The sequence below is a fragment of the Balaenoptera ricei genome, chromosome 13 (assembly GCF_028023285.1).
Source record: "Balaenoptera ricei isolate mBalRic1 chromosome 13, mBalRic1.hap2, whole genome shotgun sequence".
NCBI classification, from domain to species: domain Eukaryota; kingdom Metazoa; phylum Chordata; class Mammalia; order Artiodactyla; family Balaenopteridae; genus Balaenoptera; species Balaenoptera ricei.
In genome coordinates, this window is record NC_082651.1 from 62,589,235 (window position 1) to 62,609,645 (window position 20,411).

At 33.0% G+C, this 20,411-nt stretch overlaps 1 protein-coding gene across 5 annotated transcripts in view; it reads right to left on the bottom strand.

The window, feature by feature from the left end:
• Nucleotides 1-771: 771 nt before the first annotated feature.
• The window catches only part of FOXN2 (forkhead box N2), a 56,646-nt gene continuing 37,006 nt past the window's right edge, over nucleotides 772-20,411 (bottom strand). For 4 of the 5 annotated variants that reach the window (XM_059943370.1, XM_059943373.1, XM_059943371.1 and 1 more), the window contains exons 3-6: nucleotides 15,721-15,845; nucleotides 13,369-13,433; nucleotides 6,680-6,748; nucleotides 772-5,166 (exon numbers count right to left, since the gene is read on the bottom strand). In XM_059943370.1, coding sequence (XP_059799353.1) covers nucleotides 4,643-5,166; nucleotides 6,680-6,748; nucleotides 13,369-13,433; nucleotides 15,721-15,845 — 783 coding nt within the window. In that variant the 3' untranslated portion in view covers nucleotides 772-4,642. The remainder of the gene's footprint in view (nucleotides 5,167-6,679; nucleotides 6,749-13,368; nucleotides 13,434-15,720; nucleotides 15,846-20,411) is intronic. The other variant, XM_059943374.1, reaches the window with a different exon arrangement.

Sequence of the window (20,411 nt, forward strand, 5' to 3'; positions counted from 1 at the left end):
GATTATTCCATTTTACAATGGATGCCCAATTTTTAACAGGTGGTTATTATGGGTATTTTTGAAGTAAAACTACTGTACAGTTGACCCTTGAGTAAAGTGGGTTTGAACTTCGAGGGTCTACTCATGCTTGGATATTTTCCAATAGTAAGTACTACAATACTACACAGTCCACGGTTGGTTGAATCTGCCTTTGCGGAGGAACTGAAGATACAGAGGGCTGACTATAAGTTATATGTGAATTAACCTCCACATTGTTCAAGGGTCAACTGTATTTAGAAATAGTCTTTTTTTTGGCCGTGCCGTGTGGCTTGTGGGATCTTAGTTCCCTGAGCAGGCATTGAACCCAGGCCCTCAGCAGTGAGAGTGCACAGTCCTAACCACTGGACCACCAGGGAATTCTCAGAAATAGCTTTAATAATTACATATTCTAATCAATTTTTCTTAGTTATATTTCAAAATATCTCATTATATATACGAACAGGAAAAGTTCAACTTCAGGAAGAGAATAATGTAATTCACACTATTTTAGCTTTCAATGATTAAGATGACATATAAAAACCAGGAAAAAGAATACTTTCAAAAAATAGCCTTTAAAAAATTCTGAAATTAAAACTTTTATTCTTCATCTGCATGACTCCAACTTTGTAACACTGGAATAGAAAGAGTGTGTGAGTGTGTGTGTGTGTGTGTAGGAGTATGAACCACCTACATCTACACTACCAACCCCCAAAGGACAGAGAAAGTACAAGTATGTTATAAAACAAGGTTTATTCTGTAATACTTTATCATAATGAATTGCATCTCTTTGGTAAAAATAAACTTTATAAACAATTTAATAATCAGAGATTAGATACAAAAATTAAACATTTGTTAAGTTGTTTTTAATATGAGCAAAGACTGGCAACTGAGAAGTGGTTCACTTGGACTGGTCATCTACTTACTGGCAATTATAACTCAAACTCAGGGTAATTTTTATGCTACTTTAGAAAAGAGGATAAGGACAGTTTAATAACTCAAATTTCTTGAATCAGAAAGCATTCTTACACTTTCACTTAAAAATAAATAATAGTTACAATGAATTGGCAGTTATACATTTTTATACACTATATAATGGCAACATAATACTTTAAAATTAAGCACTTAGTTTAATAAGAAATGTACAACAATTTTAAAAACAAGTTTTGACAATGGCACTGGCAGTTAGATGCAAAAAATGTGCTTTAAAAAAAATGGCAGGTATAACATTAAAATACTCTACTTTGTCTTTCAATAAATATTTTGACTACATCATTAACATACTAAAGCAAACTTTGTTTAAATCAAAGCTTATATAACATTTCAAACTAACAAAAAACTATAAAATGTATGTCAACTAGAAAGCCTCAAAGTTTCTTAATTAAATGCTATGGTCTTCACAAAAGGCTGTTAAGTTACTGTAGTATTTAAGACAAAACTCTTCACAGCTTTGTGAAGTATTCACATCTGTTGCTTAAATTGCTGGGAAAGGCCTCCTGGTCTACCAAGACACACACATTCCCCCCTTAAAACTTTCTCTAGTTTTGAATTCGTGCTAACATATATTTAACTGATGACCTAGTATGACCCTTTACATAATGCCTCAGAAAGTAGCAAAAGAAAAAATATATATATTCTAAACTTTACTATATACAAAGGAATCTTAGTTAAGAGAAGTCACATTGGTTACAAGGAGGACATGAAAGGCTCAAAGGTGGAAAAAAGGAGGTGATCCACCAATAATTAGCTTCTCCATGTAATACTTTCTTTCTCTGAATTTGAAAAGTAAAATAAAACATGAACTAACTTAGTAATATATTGCACAAATAAATTTCAAAAATACATATTCATGAAACACTGATTCTATTTGGGATGTGAAAGATGAAGATTAACTGTTAAAACTTCTACTAGGGATCTATTATAAACTGGAATTGGTTGTAACAATTTATATTGATGCAAGGTAAATTATATGTTAGTTTAAGTCACAGTTTTAAAATATAAAATCTCTCCAGGATTGCCAAGTTGTTTTTATTATGGTAAAATTTGCTAGTAATATATTCTTAGAAATACAATTTCCAGTCCATAGGACTTGAAATGACCTTCCTTAACTGGGTGGTTATTAGCCATATTTTTATCTCAACAAACCTGAGGAATGGGATGTCTATGGAAGTACTAATGGGGGACCATAATTAAAAAGGTTCTTCACCTTAAAAATAACTGCCTTGGTAAATCAGCACATGGAAAGTGATGCACTGAATTCTATATAAGAATTCAATATATAATATCCTATAACTTCTTCCTGTTAGGTTTTAGTGTGAAAGTTTATTGACCTTGCTAGTGATGAATAGAACTTTTAACTTTTAAATTTGTGCGAAGAGTACAATGAAGAGGGAGAGAAAATCAAGTTTAAAGTTATTGTTATTTATATTAAGACAAAAATAACTTTGAAGATCTCTATTTGAACTGGGAAGGACTTTCCCCCTCCTTATCTTATTTTCCTTTACTTCACAAATGCTAATTATCTAATGGACAGGAACCAGACAGAACGTTTGTGGTACAGAATTTCAGTTGAACAAGATAAATTGGAACCAGATCATTAAAACACTGTTAATAAGGTCTATCCAGAGGGCCACAGCAAATAGCTTAAAAACGTTTTGTTATTAAAATGATTTTTATAATCTGTGTACTACTTATACCGTGGTAAAAACGATTTTTGGTGTTATAGTCACTGTCTACAGTAAAAGATGTTAACTTGGGTTAGCCATTTTCTGTAGCAGATGTGACATATATGAAGAACAAAAAAATCCAATACCTCATCCTGCACACTTATTCATTATCAACAAATTGAAAGATTACTATTTTTCAACAGCACCGATTCTATTAATGTGGCTATCCAGGTTCAATTACAATTAACATGGGAACAGGACAGATAATATTAATGTTGTTATCCCTGGCTTAAAGTCTTGCCAACTGAAAAAGACGTTTTCATTATGCTTCTCATTTCAGTTTTGCCCAAATAAACTCTACAAGTTAAAAATATTTGTTTGTTTAAAAAAAAATCCAAGAAAATGCTTTATTGTCATAGAAGTAGCTGAAAGTAACAAACCAAAATCGTGAGCTTATGTGTGTATGTATGTATATGTCTGTATGTATATGTATATATGAAATTATCAGAAAATGAAAACAAGGTCATTGTCTATGAAACAGGATGTAGCATGAGATAAGACTGAACTTTTGGAAAGTTGCTTCTGCCATTGTAAAAAAAATATATAGTGAATAAGTTTAGTTTTATTAGTATCCCTTGTTCCTTTTGAATGATATAGTCACATTATATAAATGATATGAAAAAATGTATCATACAAGCAGATTTGTTCAAATACTGAAAAAGGCCTTGGTCAATACACATTTCGAACAGTAACAAAATCTTTTAGCATGGATTTAATGGCACATAATAGGTATTACACTGCCTCCTCAAAAGGATGTATCATATAAGATTAAATTTTATATGAATTTTGAAATCCACGAAGGCATTTTGTCTCTATAGTTTTGTTAAATCCTTTAACTTAACTGGGTGCACATACAAATTTAATTCATACAAAGTTTGGGCAGAAGTTTTTTCCTAAATGATCTACCTTTATTTACGATAACATAAGTAATACGTATTCAAAATGTTTATATTAGATTACACTCCATTCGTACTACAAGATTCTCAGAATGCAGCACATTTAACAAGCAAATGAAAGATCCTCTTATTGCAGAAGTGTGCCAAAATGGGTGTTAACTTCCTAATACACTCTATGGCTATATCCTTTCATTGGATAGTTTCTCCTCAACAAAGACAGTTAGTGGCTAAAATTTAAACAATGGTTGCAAAGCACTTTGGGAAAGAACAAATGGCTCCAATAAATGCTATGCAATATCTGGGAAGTTAAAAAAATTGAAAGATAATATTGTAATAGGAATTAGAGTGTTCTTAAATGAAATTACATCACAAAATTGCCTTTTCTAAATCCTAGAATTTTTGCTATACTGCCTATGTATCCAAAAGGAACTTTCTAGACATCTAGGATCTTTTCCAATTTATATTCAACTTTGTTCATGTGTCAACAAAAAATAATTAAAAACAAAAATTAAGACAAAATAAAAAATTGAAATCTCATCCTACTGAATTGCATGTGTCAAGAGAGGAGTATGTGAGAAAGAAAGCAGCAAAATTTTTAGCTGGATCAGCAACTATAATTAATTACAGATTGGAGGAGAAAATGAAAAAAATATGTTACAGAGTTGCCAATTCTTACATTTGGACACAACAGAATAAAAGATTTTCCCTACAACTTGAAGACAGAGGCTGGGGAATTTTTTTACATAATATTTCCAAATCTTATCACACTTATCACAGAAATTATGCTTTTAGGACTTCACATCATATTTATGATTGTGCATGATCCTAACAGCAATTATTTAATAAAAATTTAAAAAACAAAAATGTTTAGAAATAAACAGGTAATTAGCACCCCTCCCTCACCCTAAAACAAAAGAAGTCCATTATGGCTTTGATATCCCTTGTAAAGAATTAAGTAGAAGAGTATTGCCACATTTAAAAATAATTTCACACTAATAAGTATTTCTATTTTTTCCGCTGCTTTTGATTTTGTGTCTTTGCAGTACTTATTAGGGAACCTAGACATGTACGAATTCCAGCAAGGTGGAGCAGAGATCCAGCTGCCTCTTTGAGCTCCTCATCAATTTCTTGACATGACTGTTTTCGCATCTTTTTGTCTGGCTGCCCTTTTTCAGAGGTATCTGCACAAGCCTGTGATGCATAGCCACTGTCTCCAAGAGGATCATCTTCATAATCAACGTCTGTATCTTCTTCACTGTGAAATCCTTCACTGCCATCACTTCCTACATGGCTACTCTTTGGGATAAATTCATATACCTCATCCACAGAAGACAGGGAAGACACACTAGACCTGGATGCACAACGCTGTGCTGTCATGCTACTTGCACTGTAATTGTGGTCTTCTTTTGGATCAATGCTGGTGGCTAAAGAATCACTCTCGTGTAATCGCATAGCACTGGAATGATTAAATGCATTGCTATAACTCCTTTTTTTTTGCACTGCTGTTTTAAGAGGAAGAGGCTTCTCACCTGTGGAAAATAAAGTTTCCATCAATAAATCAAATGCATTTGATTGCAGAAACAGGCCATTTAAAACTACTATATCACTCCTGAATAAGTGCTTTAGATTGGTAATGTTTTGTGGATTTTTAAACTTTATGCAGACCATATCATCCTGTAGGTATTAATGTGAAACATTTTTAAACCACTTAATGGTATGTCTTGACCTTTCCATGGACAATATAATTACTTTGAGCTGCTTGCACAGAATGCCTCAATATCAATGTACCACTGGTTAGCTAACCATTTACTTATTGGTGTTTAGGTTGTTGCCAGTTTTCCACTATTACAAATAATACTGCAATGAAAATCCATCCACATGCCTTTTCTTACACATATGCAATATTTTTCTAGGAGAGATAACAAGAAATACAATTAATAAGTAAAAGAATACACACATTTTAAGTTTTAATTGGTATTTCCAAACTGCCTTCCAAAATGGTTGTACCAATTTATATTCTACAGTGTATGACAATACCCACTTCCTATACTTAACCCCTAATATTATCAATCATTTTAATTTTTCATAATCTCATGGACAAAAAGATAGTATCTCAATATTGTTTCATTTTGCATCTCACTGATTTCTAGAGAAGCTGCATCTTTTCAAACGTGTGTTGTCCATCTATACATTTCCTCCTCTGAGGCCCACCTATTCATATATTTTGCTGACTTTTCTGTTGAACTGTTTCCTTATTTCTTACTTATAAAATCTTTTTTATATACACATGTATACTCAATATTATTCCTTTGTCTGTTATATAAAGTGAAGAAGTATGTTGTCCCAGTGTTATGCTTAAAGATATCTGCTGTTGTCAGAACTCTAAAATTTTGATGTTTAATTAAATTTACACAGCTTTTATGGATTTTGCATTTTGCATCTCATCTCAAAAAAGGCTTTTTCCATTTCAAGGTTATAAACATACTTTTCTATGTTTTCTTATTCATAGCTTTCATTTTTACTTTTAAATCTTCAAGCTTAATTTCTAAGTATGCTATTTATTTCTTCATTTCTTGGTCAATGTAACAAGATCTATCACAGCATTAACCTCGATCTCTCAATTTCTCACATAAATTAAAAGAAATACAATAAAACAGAAACTAAGTTATTCAGATGAAAACACAATCTAGGTAGAAAGAAGTAATTTTGCCTGTAACACTGAAATATTTTGCATTCTAAATAACATTTGAGGGACTTCCCTGGTGGTCCAGTGGTTAAGACTCCGTGCTCCCAATGCAGGGGGCCCGGGTTCTATCTCTGGTCAGGGAACTAGATCCCACATGCCGCAGCTAAAAGACGCCGCATGCCACAACTAAAGAGCCCACACGCTGCAACTAAAAGAGCCTGCATGCCACAGTGAAGATCCCGTGTGCCGCAACTAAGACCTGGAGCAGCCAAATAAATAAATATTAAAAAAAAAAAATGACATTTGAAAGGCACTCACAAAAAATGTATTTTAAAAAGAAAAGCATGATTGCTTACATTCCAAAATTCCTTGTTCTATAGAAGTATTTAAAAGCATCATTGCAGTGGCAGCGTCAATATCAGATTCTGAAAAAGGAAAAGAGTGATAATATCCATGTTCTTTATAAAAGAGAGTCTATTATAAAGGAGAATTAAGAGGTACTAGAGATAATGAAAGTTCTCTTCTTTAATTATTCACAATGAAAATAAGAACCTGACCTGCATTTCAATAAGGATTGCCCTTAAACAGATTAAATTAGCCAAGAAAACACAAAAATATTAATACTGTCTTTAGTCATAATTATATACAAGCCTACAAGTACTACAGATTTATATAATACTCAAGAGCTCAAACATAATTATGGATATTCCGTAAGAAAAATGGGTTTTAAAAGGCTGGTAAAAATTTCAGCAGGTTCTATTCCAGAGGTCATTATGCTCTCATACCTACTTCTGTACTAAAAGTTCACCCCTCTCCATCTTGGCCATCTCTGTTAGTCTGAATAATCGTGATTGAATAAAAGTAAAATGGTATAATCTAAAATGTGAAGGAAAAGTTAGAAAATGTTTATAAATTTTAGATTATAAAGAATAAGTTTAAAACAAGACTGACATGAAACCCCCCATTTCTATCGCAAGGCTGGAAAATTTTTATTACCCCAAAGTTTTGCATTTTACTTGTAATATCTAATTATAAAGTTATTTTTGATAATAAATCCATGAGGATAGTGACTTGCTTTCTCCTCATCTTGACCATAAACTCTGTGAAGGCAGGAAATGTTTTTGACCTTAATAAACAGGCTTAAGTAAATCAGAAGACTGTTACTATGAAGGAGCACATAATACTATACTCTTTCCCCTTGAATAAAATGTGATCTCATGAATCAGAGTCTCTAGATGAATGTCTTTCCAATTAGACTGTCAGCTTCCTTAAGATAGGAATCATGTCTTATCCTCTTTATGTTCCATAATGCCTGGAACAAATAGTGGTTCCTTGATAAATGTGTAAAGAATGTATTACATCTTTGCCCTCCTTCCTTTCCTTAGATTAAGCTGATTATCACCAAATTACAGAGTCCTTGGCATGTTCTAAGTATTAACTTAGAAAATGGGCAAAGATGGGTCTCTAAGAACAACAGAGGTGGGATTTAAACCTGTGCAGTCTACCTCCAGAACCCAGGCCTTCAATTTGTACTCTATCATCATCCCTTAATACTTACTAAGCATCTATAATTAGAGTAGGAAATTTTGTAGAAAATTACCGAGTATACTGGAAATTCTCTATTCTGTTATTCATTCAATAGAGTGTCCTGTTATGAGGCTGACATCATTCCAGGCTGTGAGAATATAGCAGAAAACAAAACAGGAAAATCCCTAACCTCTCAGAACACAAAGAAATACAGTATATCAGAGTGAAAAACACTAGGGAGAAGAATTAAGGCGGAAGGGAGAGAGAGAATGTGAGGAAAGGTGGTTGCAATTTTAAGTAGAGGTTAGGGAAGGCCTCAAGGAGAGGTAACAGTTGAGCAAAAACCTCAGGGAGGTGAGAGAATGAAACCATGAAGACATCCAAAGGAAAAGCATTTCAGGCAGAAAAAAACAGCAAGTTAAAAAGAATTTGAATCAGTGATTCCCACATGCCACAGCCACAGAGGCTAGCAAAACAAAGACCTCTCCAATTCCTATCTTTCAAAATGAGACCTGACTACAATATGATAGAGTTCAGTATTCTAACATGTCTTTGAAGAAAAAAAGGTACAGCTATAGCCCATATTGTATCTCTGTGTGAACTGGAAAAAAAAAAAACAACTCGCCTCCAGGTGAATGTTTCCCTATACCAAGGCACACAGCTTGGGGACTGGAGTGTGGGCTGATTTCAAAGCCCATTCACCGCCTCAGCCAGGTGTCCTTGTGCAGGGCACAACTTGCATGGCATTATACTAACAGAGAGACTCCTGCTCCATGAAATAATTAAATATTTACCTTGTTTCCAACTTTATTAAAAAAAAAAAGGGAGTGGTAGTGAGGGAGAGAATCTAATACTGAAATGCATTATAATGAGGAAACAATTTCAGGAAATCTATTAATCTTATAAATGAAGCACCTATAAAACATTCTTAATTTCTGAAATACAATACCTAAAACAAAAGAAAATTGACTAAGAGACTTATCCTGACAAAATAAGAAAGCTGCATGAATACCATTTCCTTTCTTAAAATAATAACAAAATTAGGTACTGTTTCTATAACAGTAGAATGATAGGAAAAGTATTCCTTAAATACCCTTATTTCTTGTAGGAATTTGTTACAGGCAAATTAATTTGAATTTTCCCACATGAAATTACTTCTTTGCAAAAGGATTTTATCTACATCTGATTTGTTTGGTTTAGAACATTTGCTAAGTATGCTTCCCACAATGCCTTGCCAATTAACTAAAAAAAAGTTTAACTTCAGTGTTAAAATAAGCACCAGAGAAATGATCGCAGACACTCGGTAATCAAGAACACCTGATTATCAATGATTTGTCTCGGTCATCAAGAACACCTGATTAGCAATATAATCTTGAACTTCTTGGAACAAAAACTGTCTGTGTAGATTTTACAAACAATTTTTATTTATAGTACCAAATCAGTTTTGGTATTAAAATTAAACTTAAGACTTATTTGTTTATTGTCACAACTGAACACACTTCATAATGCTTTTTTCATTAGTAAGTACTTCATGCTGTTTTAAAGATGGTGCTGTGGTTTTAATAAACATACTATTAGCTATATTATTTAACATATTCAGTTCATGAAGAATGAAAATTTGGTTCTTTTATAAAGTCTTTTGTATATATTTTCTCTGACACTATTTAGTTTAATGCTATAATTCACTTCCAGTTTACAGTCATTTGTCATTAGAGCCATGAGAGCCATCAAAACAGTGAGTTAAACAATAACAAAAACAACAACTTAGTTAAAAGCCATATTATTTCCCTTTTTATCCTTCATAGTTCTGACTGGAGTTCAAAATATGCTACTGATTTAATAACTGGTTCAAATAAATCTCTGTAATAAGTGTTAATTTATGCCTCCTGGTTTATATTTTCTTAGCCTTGATGCTAAGAAATTATTAACAATAATTGAGAAAAAAATTTAAAAGACATCAGTCTTAACTAAACTATGTGAAAGTGAGGGTTATAATAAGACAAATAAGTTTCTATCATCTGATTCTCAGTCCATTTGCTTAAGGAATGATATGAGAACCAGAGGCAGAATTTAAATGGTTGTAAGCTAAGTAATAACTATAATAGGATTTACTGCCTTTATCAAAACCAATATACACATTTACAGAGCATCCAAACAGAGAAGCTGTTTCTCGTGATTCTTTAAAGAAGTAGGAGAGCGATTTCAAAAAATTACTAAGACTTTAGCTGCTTGGACCACCAGTTTACTTTCAATTAAGATAAAAATTATGCTAATTTGTAACCTTAAATTTGAACTTAGATATGCACTTAGCCCCTAACTTCATCATTAACTGTCTAAGTTTCATATTTCCTTGTAGTATGTTAGTGCTTAAGTATAAATACTAAAATTTACTAACTAGAATATAGCTCCATTTTTGTCTTCTTTGTTCACTGACATATCCTTGGTGCCTAGAACAGTGCCTAGCACACAACTGCGCTCGATAAATATTTTTAAACAGATGAATTTACTCCAAACCCACACCAAATATTGACAAAAACAGGTTTTGTTTTGCTATCTCAGTATGAGATCCCTGTGCCTCCTGCTGCCCGCTATACAATACTGTAAAATAGCTATTGGCAAGATGAGGAAAAAAGATTAGACTTTAAAAAAGATGATTCTGTGAAGTGACAGATGAATCTTATATTGGATTCTAATACTGGAGCCAACAATGAAACTTCAGTGATCTTTACAAAACACAAAACTGACAATATCATCTCATTCTTTAAAGACCTTCAGCAGTTCCTCCAACGCCTCATATCTGGTAGGAGTGCAGGCTCTGAAATCAGAGTTCCTTCTATACCATTTACTAGTTGTGTGACTTTGAGAAAGTTACTTAATCTCTCCAAAGTTCAGTTTCCTTATTTGTAAGAAAGGGTAACAATACCTCAAAGAGTTGCTGTAATGCGTGCGAAACACCACAGTCAGGAACTCAATGCGAACTAATGTTATAGTTATAGGAAGAAGTTCAAAATCATTATGCTAAATAAGCTCTCCTTGATTTGGCTAATGCCTGCTTAAACTTCTTCATTTGCCTTGCTCACACTAAACGATCACATCTACAGCTACTGGACCGAGGCTACCTGGTCCTCTTCTGTGCTCTTAGGTTTCAGCCATACTTAACCGACCCAGCAACTGTCCTCCATCAAACCTCTACCCAAAAATATCCTCCCAACTTCTGAGGCCCAGAGCTCAAGCATCATAGTTTCTTCTCTAAGAGGCCTTTCCTGACCCACCTCTAAGCTTAATTTGCCACCCACTTCCTTTTCTCCCAATGTACTCTGCATAATTCTAGTCAACCTTCTTCAATTAAACTGTATGTTGGGGCTTCCCTGGTGGTGCAGTGGTTGGGAGTCTGCCTGCCAATGCAGGGGACACGGGTTCGAGCCCTGGTCTGGGAAGATCCCACATGCCGCGGAGCAACTAGGCCCGTGAGCCACAACTACTGAGCCTGCGCGTCTGGAGCCTGGGCTCCGCAACAACAGAGGCCGCGATGAAGAGTGGCCCCCACTTTCTGCAACTAGAGAAAGCCCTTGCACAGAAACGAAGACCCAACACAGCCATAAATAAATAAATAAAAATTAAAAAAAAAAAAAAAAAAAAAAAAAAAAAACTGTATGTTTTCTGAGAGTAGGGCCTGGGTCTCTTTCATCTCTGCATATCCCAAAGCACCCAGTTCAATGCTTGGCACAATGGAGGAATTCAACAAGTACTTGTAGAATAAACAGTTGAATGTTGATTAATCGATTTATCGTTGTATTTTTCAAACTTTACCCTAGAAATAATATCGAGTTATGAAAAAGCAAATTTCCTCAGAAGTCTATGAATATGTGCTAGAGCAACCTGATTTAATTATAAATTCTCTTAAGTTTTTGTGTGGTATTACGTTTTCCTGTTAAAACTCATGAGAATTGTGTATTCTATTCCAGGACAGACTTGCATTGGTTGACAGAATGCCAACCACCCTCCCCACCAAGTTAATTACTAGAAGGGGAATAGGCCTAAGACTCACAATGATAGAGATGGAGGGAAGTAAGGTGTTAGCAGTCATGGAGAGATGTAAACTCATTAGATGAAGGAGAAGTACCTATGCTCTAGTTGTGGAAGCTGCTCCCCAAAGAAGAATTTGGATGGAATAGAACAAGAGCAAGAAGAAATTCTAAATAAACCCCAGAATTCAAAAGAGAAAATGTTCTCAAAAGGCGTATATGAACTAAGCTTAAAAGACTAAGGGTCAGAACTCACTGAGGTAATAAAAAGATAAAGGAAGTTTCAGCAATACCTAAATGTAAAGAGAGCACATTTACTCATGCAGGTAACAGGAAAATGGATACTTGCCTTATGTTAAGTTACAACATATCTGAAGCAGACTCCCAATCCGCTTAACTTTTTTGCAGAGTCCTCTTAAGCTTTTTCACACTCTTTCCCTCCCTTATTTTTACAGACCACCATCATATTGTTTCCTAGGCTTGGCTTAGTGTAGTTCTAAAGAGCCTAAATATCTCTGATACACAGAAGGGCTTTTAGTCTGGGAATTTCTATTTTTAAAGGTCATAGAAACATCTGTAGGCTCCAAAGCAACAATGCTAGGAAAACTTATGTTAATATATCACTAACCTGTAATACTATGAGTAGGGGGGGGGAACTGCAATTTCAGAATTTTGACCTACTTTTTAAAAGTCTACAAAATTCCAGAAGTTAACTTATTGCTTTCTTCCTAAATTATAGTTCTTTACACTTAACCTATAAAAGAAATATGTAAAACCATCCCTAACTCAAAGGCCGTACAAAAACAGGTGGCAGGCCAGATTTAGCCCATGGGACATAGTTTGTCAACCTCTATTCTAGTCTGACAGACTTAAAAAGATAATTCTCTATTGCGGGCATTACTAAGAAATATTTCCCTATTTTCAAGGAAAAGTATACATAAAAGGAAATGAAAACAGGGATATAAAACAGTATACACAGTATAATTAATCCCAGTGGAGAAAAAGTGTGTGTGGGAGGTGGGGGGTGTATGTTCATGCACGCAAACATATCTACTCACGTGAAAGGCATAAAAAGGACCAAAGCAATTGTATTAAAATGTGAACAGCAGAGGTGCAAGATAGATAGGGGTAGGGGATTAAGAGGTACAAACTACTATGCATAAAAGAAATAAGCTTTAAGGATATATTGTACAACACAGGGAATAGAGTCAATATTTTATAATAACTATCAATGGAGTATAACCTTAAAAAATTGTGAATCACTATGTTGTACACCTGAAACATATAATATCAGGTATACCATAAAGTATACCCCAATTAAAAAGCTAACAGCAGAATAAAAGGTACGTTTTAGTTTCTTTTTTATAAATGTTTTTATTTTCCAAAATTTCTACAATGAACATTTAATACTTTTATAATTAAAAAATAATTAAACAAAAATTCTGATTTTTGATCTGAGTTTTTATGATTTAAAATACTGATCTTTCACATACCTTTGAGAGTTCGCACCTGGTTCTGCTTGAGTACAGAGCTTAAGTAGTGAGGTGATAAAGAACCACTGAAAAATAAAGAGATAAGACAAGCATACTTATAAAAGATCTTTATTTCACATTTTATAGAACTTAGTTACAAATACAACTAATTTGTACAATAAAAAACACAAACTATTTTTACCTTGTTTTCTTTGCTAATACTATTCAGTTTAGGAAGAGTCTGCCAAAGCAGAAAGAGCATAAGATCCAAGTTTAAATCACAACTATCTGGGTGTTCTTAGGCAAAATAATTAATCTTTTAGTTTCTTCATCTGTAAAACAGGAATAATTAAACCTCCCACATAGGGTTGCTGTGATAATTAAATAAGAATAATGAATTTAAAATGCCTGGAACAATAGACAATACATAATAGTTACTGTTTGATTTTGTATTGGATGCCTAAGTTTGATATGATATTAATACAGGTGTTACTATAAAAATAAAGTGTTTATCAAAACACTGTTTAAGGAAGACTGTATGGTGATGACAAAAAACAGATAAATTCCTGATTTAATCAATAAATATCGGTATCAATTTAAACTTTCTATATTCATGAAAAGAGACCCGTAGTTTTTTTTTTAGTTCCAAAAATTAAGACATTTTTGGGACAAACTATTTCTCTTCTTTGGAATTTGTGATAGTATTTTAAAAAAAATCTGTTTTGCTAACCAAATTAAAAGTCTATTTCTTAGTCACAGTTTTACACACTCTATAGATCATTCTCTTCCTCAGACTTACCAATTATGACATGAAAGGGCTACACAAAGTCGTGTCAGATGGAACTGTTATTTTGCCAAACAATGATAAAGAGAAAATGTTTCTAAAAATATTAAGGTAATGTTTTAAGGTCAAAGATTATAATCTTTATGCTGTTGTTTTATCTACCTGTTTTTAAACCACAAAATCAACTTTATTTAACATATAAACATATGATAAAGTTAAAAATATAAACATGAAAATGCATCATATCAAAGGCACAGGAAAGTGTATTTTTGATGGCATACAAAAAAGAGTGCCAATTCTCCCATTTAATTTTTAATAAAAAATAACATTGCTAAATAAAACATGAAAGGACCATCAGCAGAACTTACCATTAGTTTCTAAACTATTATTTTTTTTAACTAGGACATCTCATAAGCACCAACATTAAAGAAGGTATCAACTCCCAAACAATGAGAATATAAACTCTGATAACGTCTTTTCTAGGTTTCATTTCATAAGGATAAACCAGTTCTTGTTACAATGATCCTTCTAATCTACTAATATGGTAAATAAGCTTAAACCTCAATATGAGGTTAAACCTCAATATGAGTATATAAGTATATATATTGCTGACATTTCAACTTAGTCTTACTAATTTTTTTAACTGTATCTCAGCTATAACCACTCCTCTAAAAGTCATCTAATAATACTTAAAGAAATTAAACACATGAAATGTTGATAACTGTTGCAAATGGGAGTTCACTCTTTCTCCCTACTTTTGTGTATGTTTCAAAATTTCCATGTATTATTTTATTAAAAAGCTTAAAAAACTTTTTATAGACTACCCTTAAAAGTATCTTGACAAAATCTGTCATTTTTAACTCAAATGAATATACGTAATAGAATTAAAAAAAAAGATTCTGAAGGTTTCTTTAAGAAAAGGAAACAATCAGATTTCAGGACATCATATCATTTTCAGATTTAACTTAAAATTGGAAAGCTATAAGATCAATTTATTGATCACTGAGTTAGAAAACAAAAGCCAAGGAAAATCATAATTATATTTACTAGCAGAAACAAAACAAATAAAAAACTCCAAAGCATTATTTTACTTGACAACATTTAAAAATTTGCGACTTGAACATAATTTTCAAATATTAAACATGTTGTGAAGGAAAAAGACTTAAAATAGAAAAAGAAATATAAATATGTATATAAAAATGCTGCAATGACAAATTTAATCACCTTATTTAAAAATTTTTAAATATACTTTTACTTTCCCATGTCTTCAGGTCAGCATTAGCACTGCAGACAATTTAAATGATTTAACCTTTACAAAAAGGTTTCAGGTTATACCTGAAATCATATTATCACTGTGTAGAGTTTAGTTAGAATATTATTAACTACATTTTCCAGAATTTATGTTCTCACTTATCCAACATCCTGTTTCCTAATAAGTTAGACTATAAGTAAAAATGCCTTACGCTAATGTCTTATCCATAAATCTCTATATAATTAAAAAACAAAAAAAACTACAACTCTAAGTTTCTCCATCTCATATAATGAAATCTTATATATCACCACTGACATTTACATGTTAGATCCTGTACCTTTGTGGTGATGCAGGAGGGGTGTAAAATGTTGATCTTGAGGGAAAAGGTTGCTTCTTCAGTGCTTGCATAAGGTTGGGTTTATATTCTGGATCAACACACCATAAGGAACCTTTTCCATTAACCTAGAATAAAATACATAAGAATTAGTAACCTGGAACTTAAGACACACAAAATCAGTGTCTGAATGTTTTTAGTAAATGTGTGTGGGGAAAAAACCCCAATAGTACCTTTTGAATACAATGCAAAAGTTGAAGTAAATTTGCTAGGAATGGACTATGTGACTAAAAGTCCCAGAGGCAGACTGCCGGGGTTCCTATCCCCTGCCCTGCCATTGACCCGCTGTGTAATTTTAGGAAGGTTAACTAACCTCTATTTCTCTGGGCCATTATTCCCTTATTTGTAAGGTATGGATAATAACAGTACCTACCTCATAGGCTTGTTCTATGGATTACATTATGCATAAAGTACTCTGCACACTGCATGGCACATAGGGCCACAGGACTGCACAACTCTAGGACATGGCATTCACATCACATTCTGTGAGAATGTTACACCACCAAGCTGTGCAGAGAACAGCATGAAGGGCTGTACAAGGTGGCCCTCCACATGCTAAGATGTCAACAAATGTTACCCCTTATCATTACTGTTAAAGAAAAAACAAAAAGAAAAAATTAGGTAGTGTCATTCTCCCAAAAGTGCTAAACAATATATTAGGTGATGCATATAAAAATAACTTTATTTTTTATGGCATTAACACTAGTGTTTAGTTTCCCATTTAAACTGTTTAAATTCGAGGCAAACAATTTAATGAAAAGATGGCAAAAGTCTCAAAGAGTAGTTAAGTCAAAAACTGAGGCATGGAAAAGACTCCTGTAAAAGATAAAAAAGAGGAAGAAGTATCAACTCTTCCCTCAAGATGGTTAAGTTACAACATTCGAGGAACTTCTGGATAATATAGTAATGGGCACACAGGCCCAGATTTCATGGAAATAGTCATTAGAATCTAAAAATAATACAATTTGTATGATTTCTGGAAACTAGAGAAAATATAACAGAAGTGCCCGCTAAATTGCAAATGGGAGGTGCCTGAAAGACTGGCTTGCCCGCTCCACAATTCCCCTAATATGAAGGAACAGCTTACCAGGAAGGTAAGTGGACAACATACCTGAAGAATCTCACGAAAATGATCTAATGTGCAAGGGGAAAGGCCAGGCTATGAGATAATTCCTTCAAATAGGTTTGAAAAATGCTGAGTATTTTACCTCTTTCCTTCTTAGAAGGTTACATTACATATTAGCAGATTAAGGGTCCTAAACAGTCCTGCTTTAATTAAACCTGTTTTAAGAAGTTTCCCAAAGTTATTTGACACAGAACCTCTTTCTCCCAGGAAACATCTGAGGAAGCTAGTGTTCTGTGGAACACCTATGAAAAACACTGATGTAATTAAAGAATTCTTGGAGAGTATACTTTCCAAATATTAACAGAAAAAACTAAACATTGATTAGACCACGAAGAAAAATAAATTCCCCTTTAAAGATCACTGTAGCGCAAAAAGAAAAAAGAATATCCCAACAACAAAATTCTCTGACCACTTGGAAATTTATAAACACTCTTGTAAAAAGATAGCCAAACTACAATTACAGATTATCTAGTAAATAAAAGGTATAAGAAACACAGTTATATAAAAACTAAGTGGGTGTGGTCAAATGCCACACACACTAGTAGAGCTAGTCAAACTAAATAACTGAAGGGCTTCAGGAGCTGTAAGATCACCTGCAAACTCTTCCTTCAGGATGTATCTTTCCTACTTCTTTAGCTGAACATCCATCCCTACCTACACATCCTGAACAGTCTGACTAGATGCACATCCCTACAAATGTACCACATCTACCTACAGCTTACATACAAAACCCTATAGCCATGCAGAGGAGGTCCAACTGCAAATTCATCCCACACTGCCCCAGAGCTAAACACTACTTGTACAGAAGTTAAGAGTACAAGCCTTGGAGGAAGAATACCTATTTTGGAATCCTGGCTCTGTCACTTAACAGCTGTGTAACCTTTAGAAAAACGTCTATGTTCTCTGTGTATTAGTATGCTCAAAATATATATAAAACAGTACCTACCAGACACAAAAGCACTCAAACATTGGCTACTACTGTTATATTTTATGTTCATTTTCTTTGTAGTTTTAAAAATTGTTCGTTTCTTCCAGTCTAATAGCATGCAAATTTGTTTTTCTGTTTCTATTCTGCTAGTTATTGAGACTAAATTTTAATAAATATTTTTGAAGATATTTAATCTTTTGAAGATACAAATGTCAAAAAATAAATATAAGGTATAACCTGACCCCCTCCCACCATGATGTACAAAGCTTCCTCAGAACTAACTCACAAGATTAGTGAGATTCAAACTGTTACTAATTTTTGTTTTTATATTACACCTTTTCTATTTCAAAAACCTTTTCTTAAAATTTGAATTACACTTCACAACATTAACAATTATATAGACAACAATAAAACTGACCTGTGTCCTATTCCCCTGCTCCTTTTTGCTTGTATAAAATCCTACATGATGTAAGCTATTATCATTGCTGAAGATTTAATGTGATAAATTCCAGGGTGCTTCCATTTCCTGAACTCTTTTTCAAGGTAACATTAGTCTATTACTGAGGCTTTTTTATCTCTAAATATCATGTCGTAACTATTATAGCAGAATGGCATAATGAAAGAATACTGTTTCACACGTTTTCAAACTGAGGTGCTAATCATTGCTTATTGATTGGCTACTTCATAATGGACAAATCACTTCATCTCTTAGAGTCTGTCCTCTCATATTTTATCCGTAAAATTAAAAAAACAGGCCACTTCACTGAGTTGTGATGAGAGTCAAATAAGGTAATTTATATGTAAGCGACATAGAGCTGCAAACTAAGTGAATACTAAGAGATTATACTGAAATTGGCATGTATCAATAGTAAGTTTATATGGCTTAATAACAATATATTCCTACTCCTTCTCTTCTAAGAGATGAGGGAGTTTTTAAAAACATCAACAATAAGAACAAAAATCAATTAATTCTGAAGAGACAAAAGTTAGAAAAAAAAGAGATGAATTAAATTGATAAAGGAAAAATGTTTTTGTCTGAGGAAAAGTATGGTAATTGAGTATAAGGCAGTTTTTAACATCCTAGCGACTTAAACATATTGGAAAAGAAAAACCATGGGTGTCAAATCACACTGTAATATAGTAAGAAACATACCATACTATCAGGTGAAACTTTTTCTGGCCTACAGCAGTAAGATATCACATGAAGTACACTAAACAAGTATTTGAAATTTTAATTTTTTTCCAAAGGAAGTCAAATTTTACAAATGTAGTTTTGCATTAAGTGATGGAACATCTTAAATTAGATATATTTTCAGTCGCTTGGCCTAAGTGGTAAATGTGTTTTGAAGATTGGGAAATAAAACTTTAAAATGTTAGCACCCACAACATCCTTTGCCCCAAAACCACTTCAGTTTCATATAGAAAAGATATGCATGATTATTTTTCATATATTGACTAAGACAATTATTTTAATAATTCTAACCATGTTCTATCTTGGTATTCCTGAGATTATACTCCTAGAAGCTGTTTAGTTCAAATCTACTTTTAAAATTCTCTTGTGAGAGAACTGCAAATTATTTTGATCTTAGAAGAATTGCTATTTCTTTGAAACAGCAAATTGGAAGAACTGGTACTGAAAACTTGTAGTTCAGGGCAGTTAAGTGTCTTGAGTAAGTTCTCCAAATAACAGTCTGGTTTATGTTACCATGGCAGCACTTCCGTTCACTGGGTCTGTTCACAAACTATCAGTAACAAGATGAAAGTATGTATTTGCTAATCTATGTTTTAGAATCTAGAGCAAAAAACTTATTTGTAATCTAAGTCTCACTTAAAAACTTTGCTTCTTTATTAAGTTGTGCTTAGATGATGGAACACAAGTAATAAAGAGTTTTAGAAGTTAAGTATTGTTTTAAAATAAATTTGCCTATTACAAGACACATTTTTTGTGCAATGGAAACAGGAAATGTGCATTCTCTCATGTACTATTTTGCATTTTGGAACTCTAAGGCTTCTGAACTTATTTGGTAAAGAACCACAGAAGCTTTTGAAGAAATGAGGAATATATTAAGAATTGAACTTTAAAAAGATTTATCTTAATGGAAGTTGTAAAGAAAACTGGGAGAAGAAACAATGTTCCCTATTCCTGAAATGTTTTTATGTACCTACCCTGTACATTTTAATAGTTTCCCTCCTTGACTACCTTTTTCAGTGGTTTTTAGAACCACTAAATTTAAAAGGGCGTTCATAACTCTTGCTTATAGTATGAACTTTTATGGTGGCTTGCATGACTTCCTTTCTTGGGATTTAGCTATTGAAGCAAATCACGACTACGAAAACGTACAGACTAAAATTGTACTAAACCAGGCAAAACTTCTAATTTCATGTTTCCCAGTTAAAATCTCCATTAACTGTTTTAGTTTGGCTTTTACAAAAAGTTAGAAAAGCAGATTTAAGACTTCAGTGTTAACATTTGAAACATAAAAACAAATCAAAACAAAAAAACACCATGTCTAGCTTTTGTAATTTTAAAATTCTGAGACAGATAAATGCCAAGCCAAGATTTTTAGACCCATCTTTTGA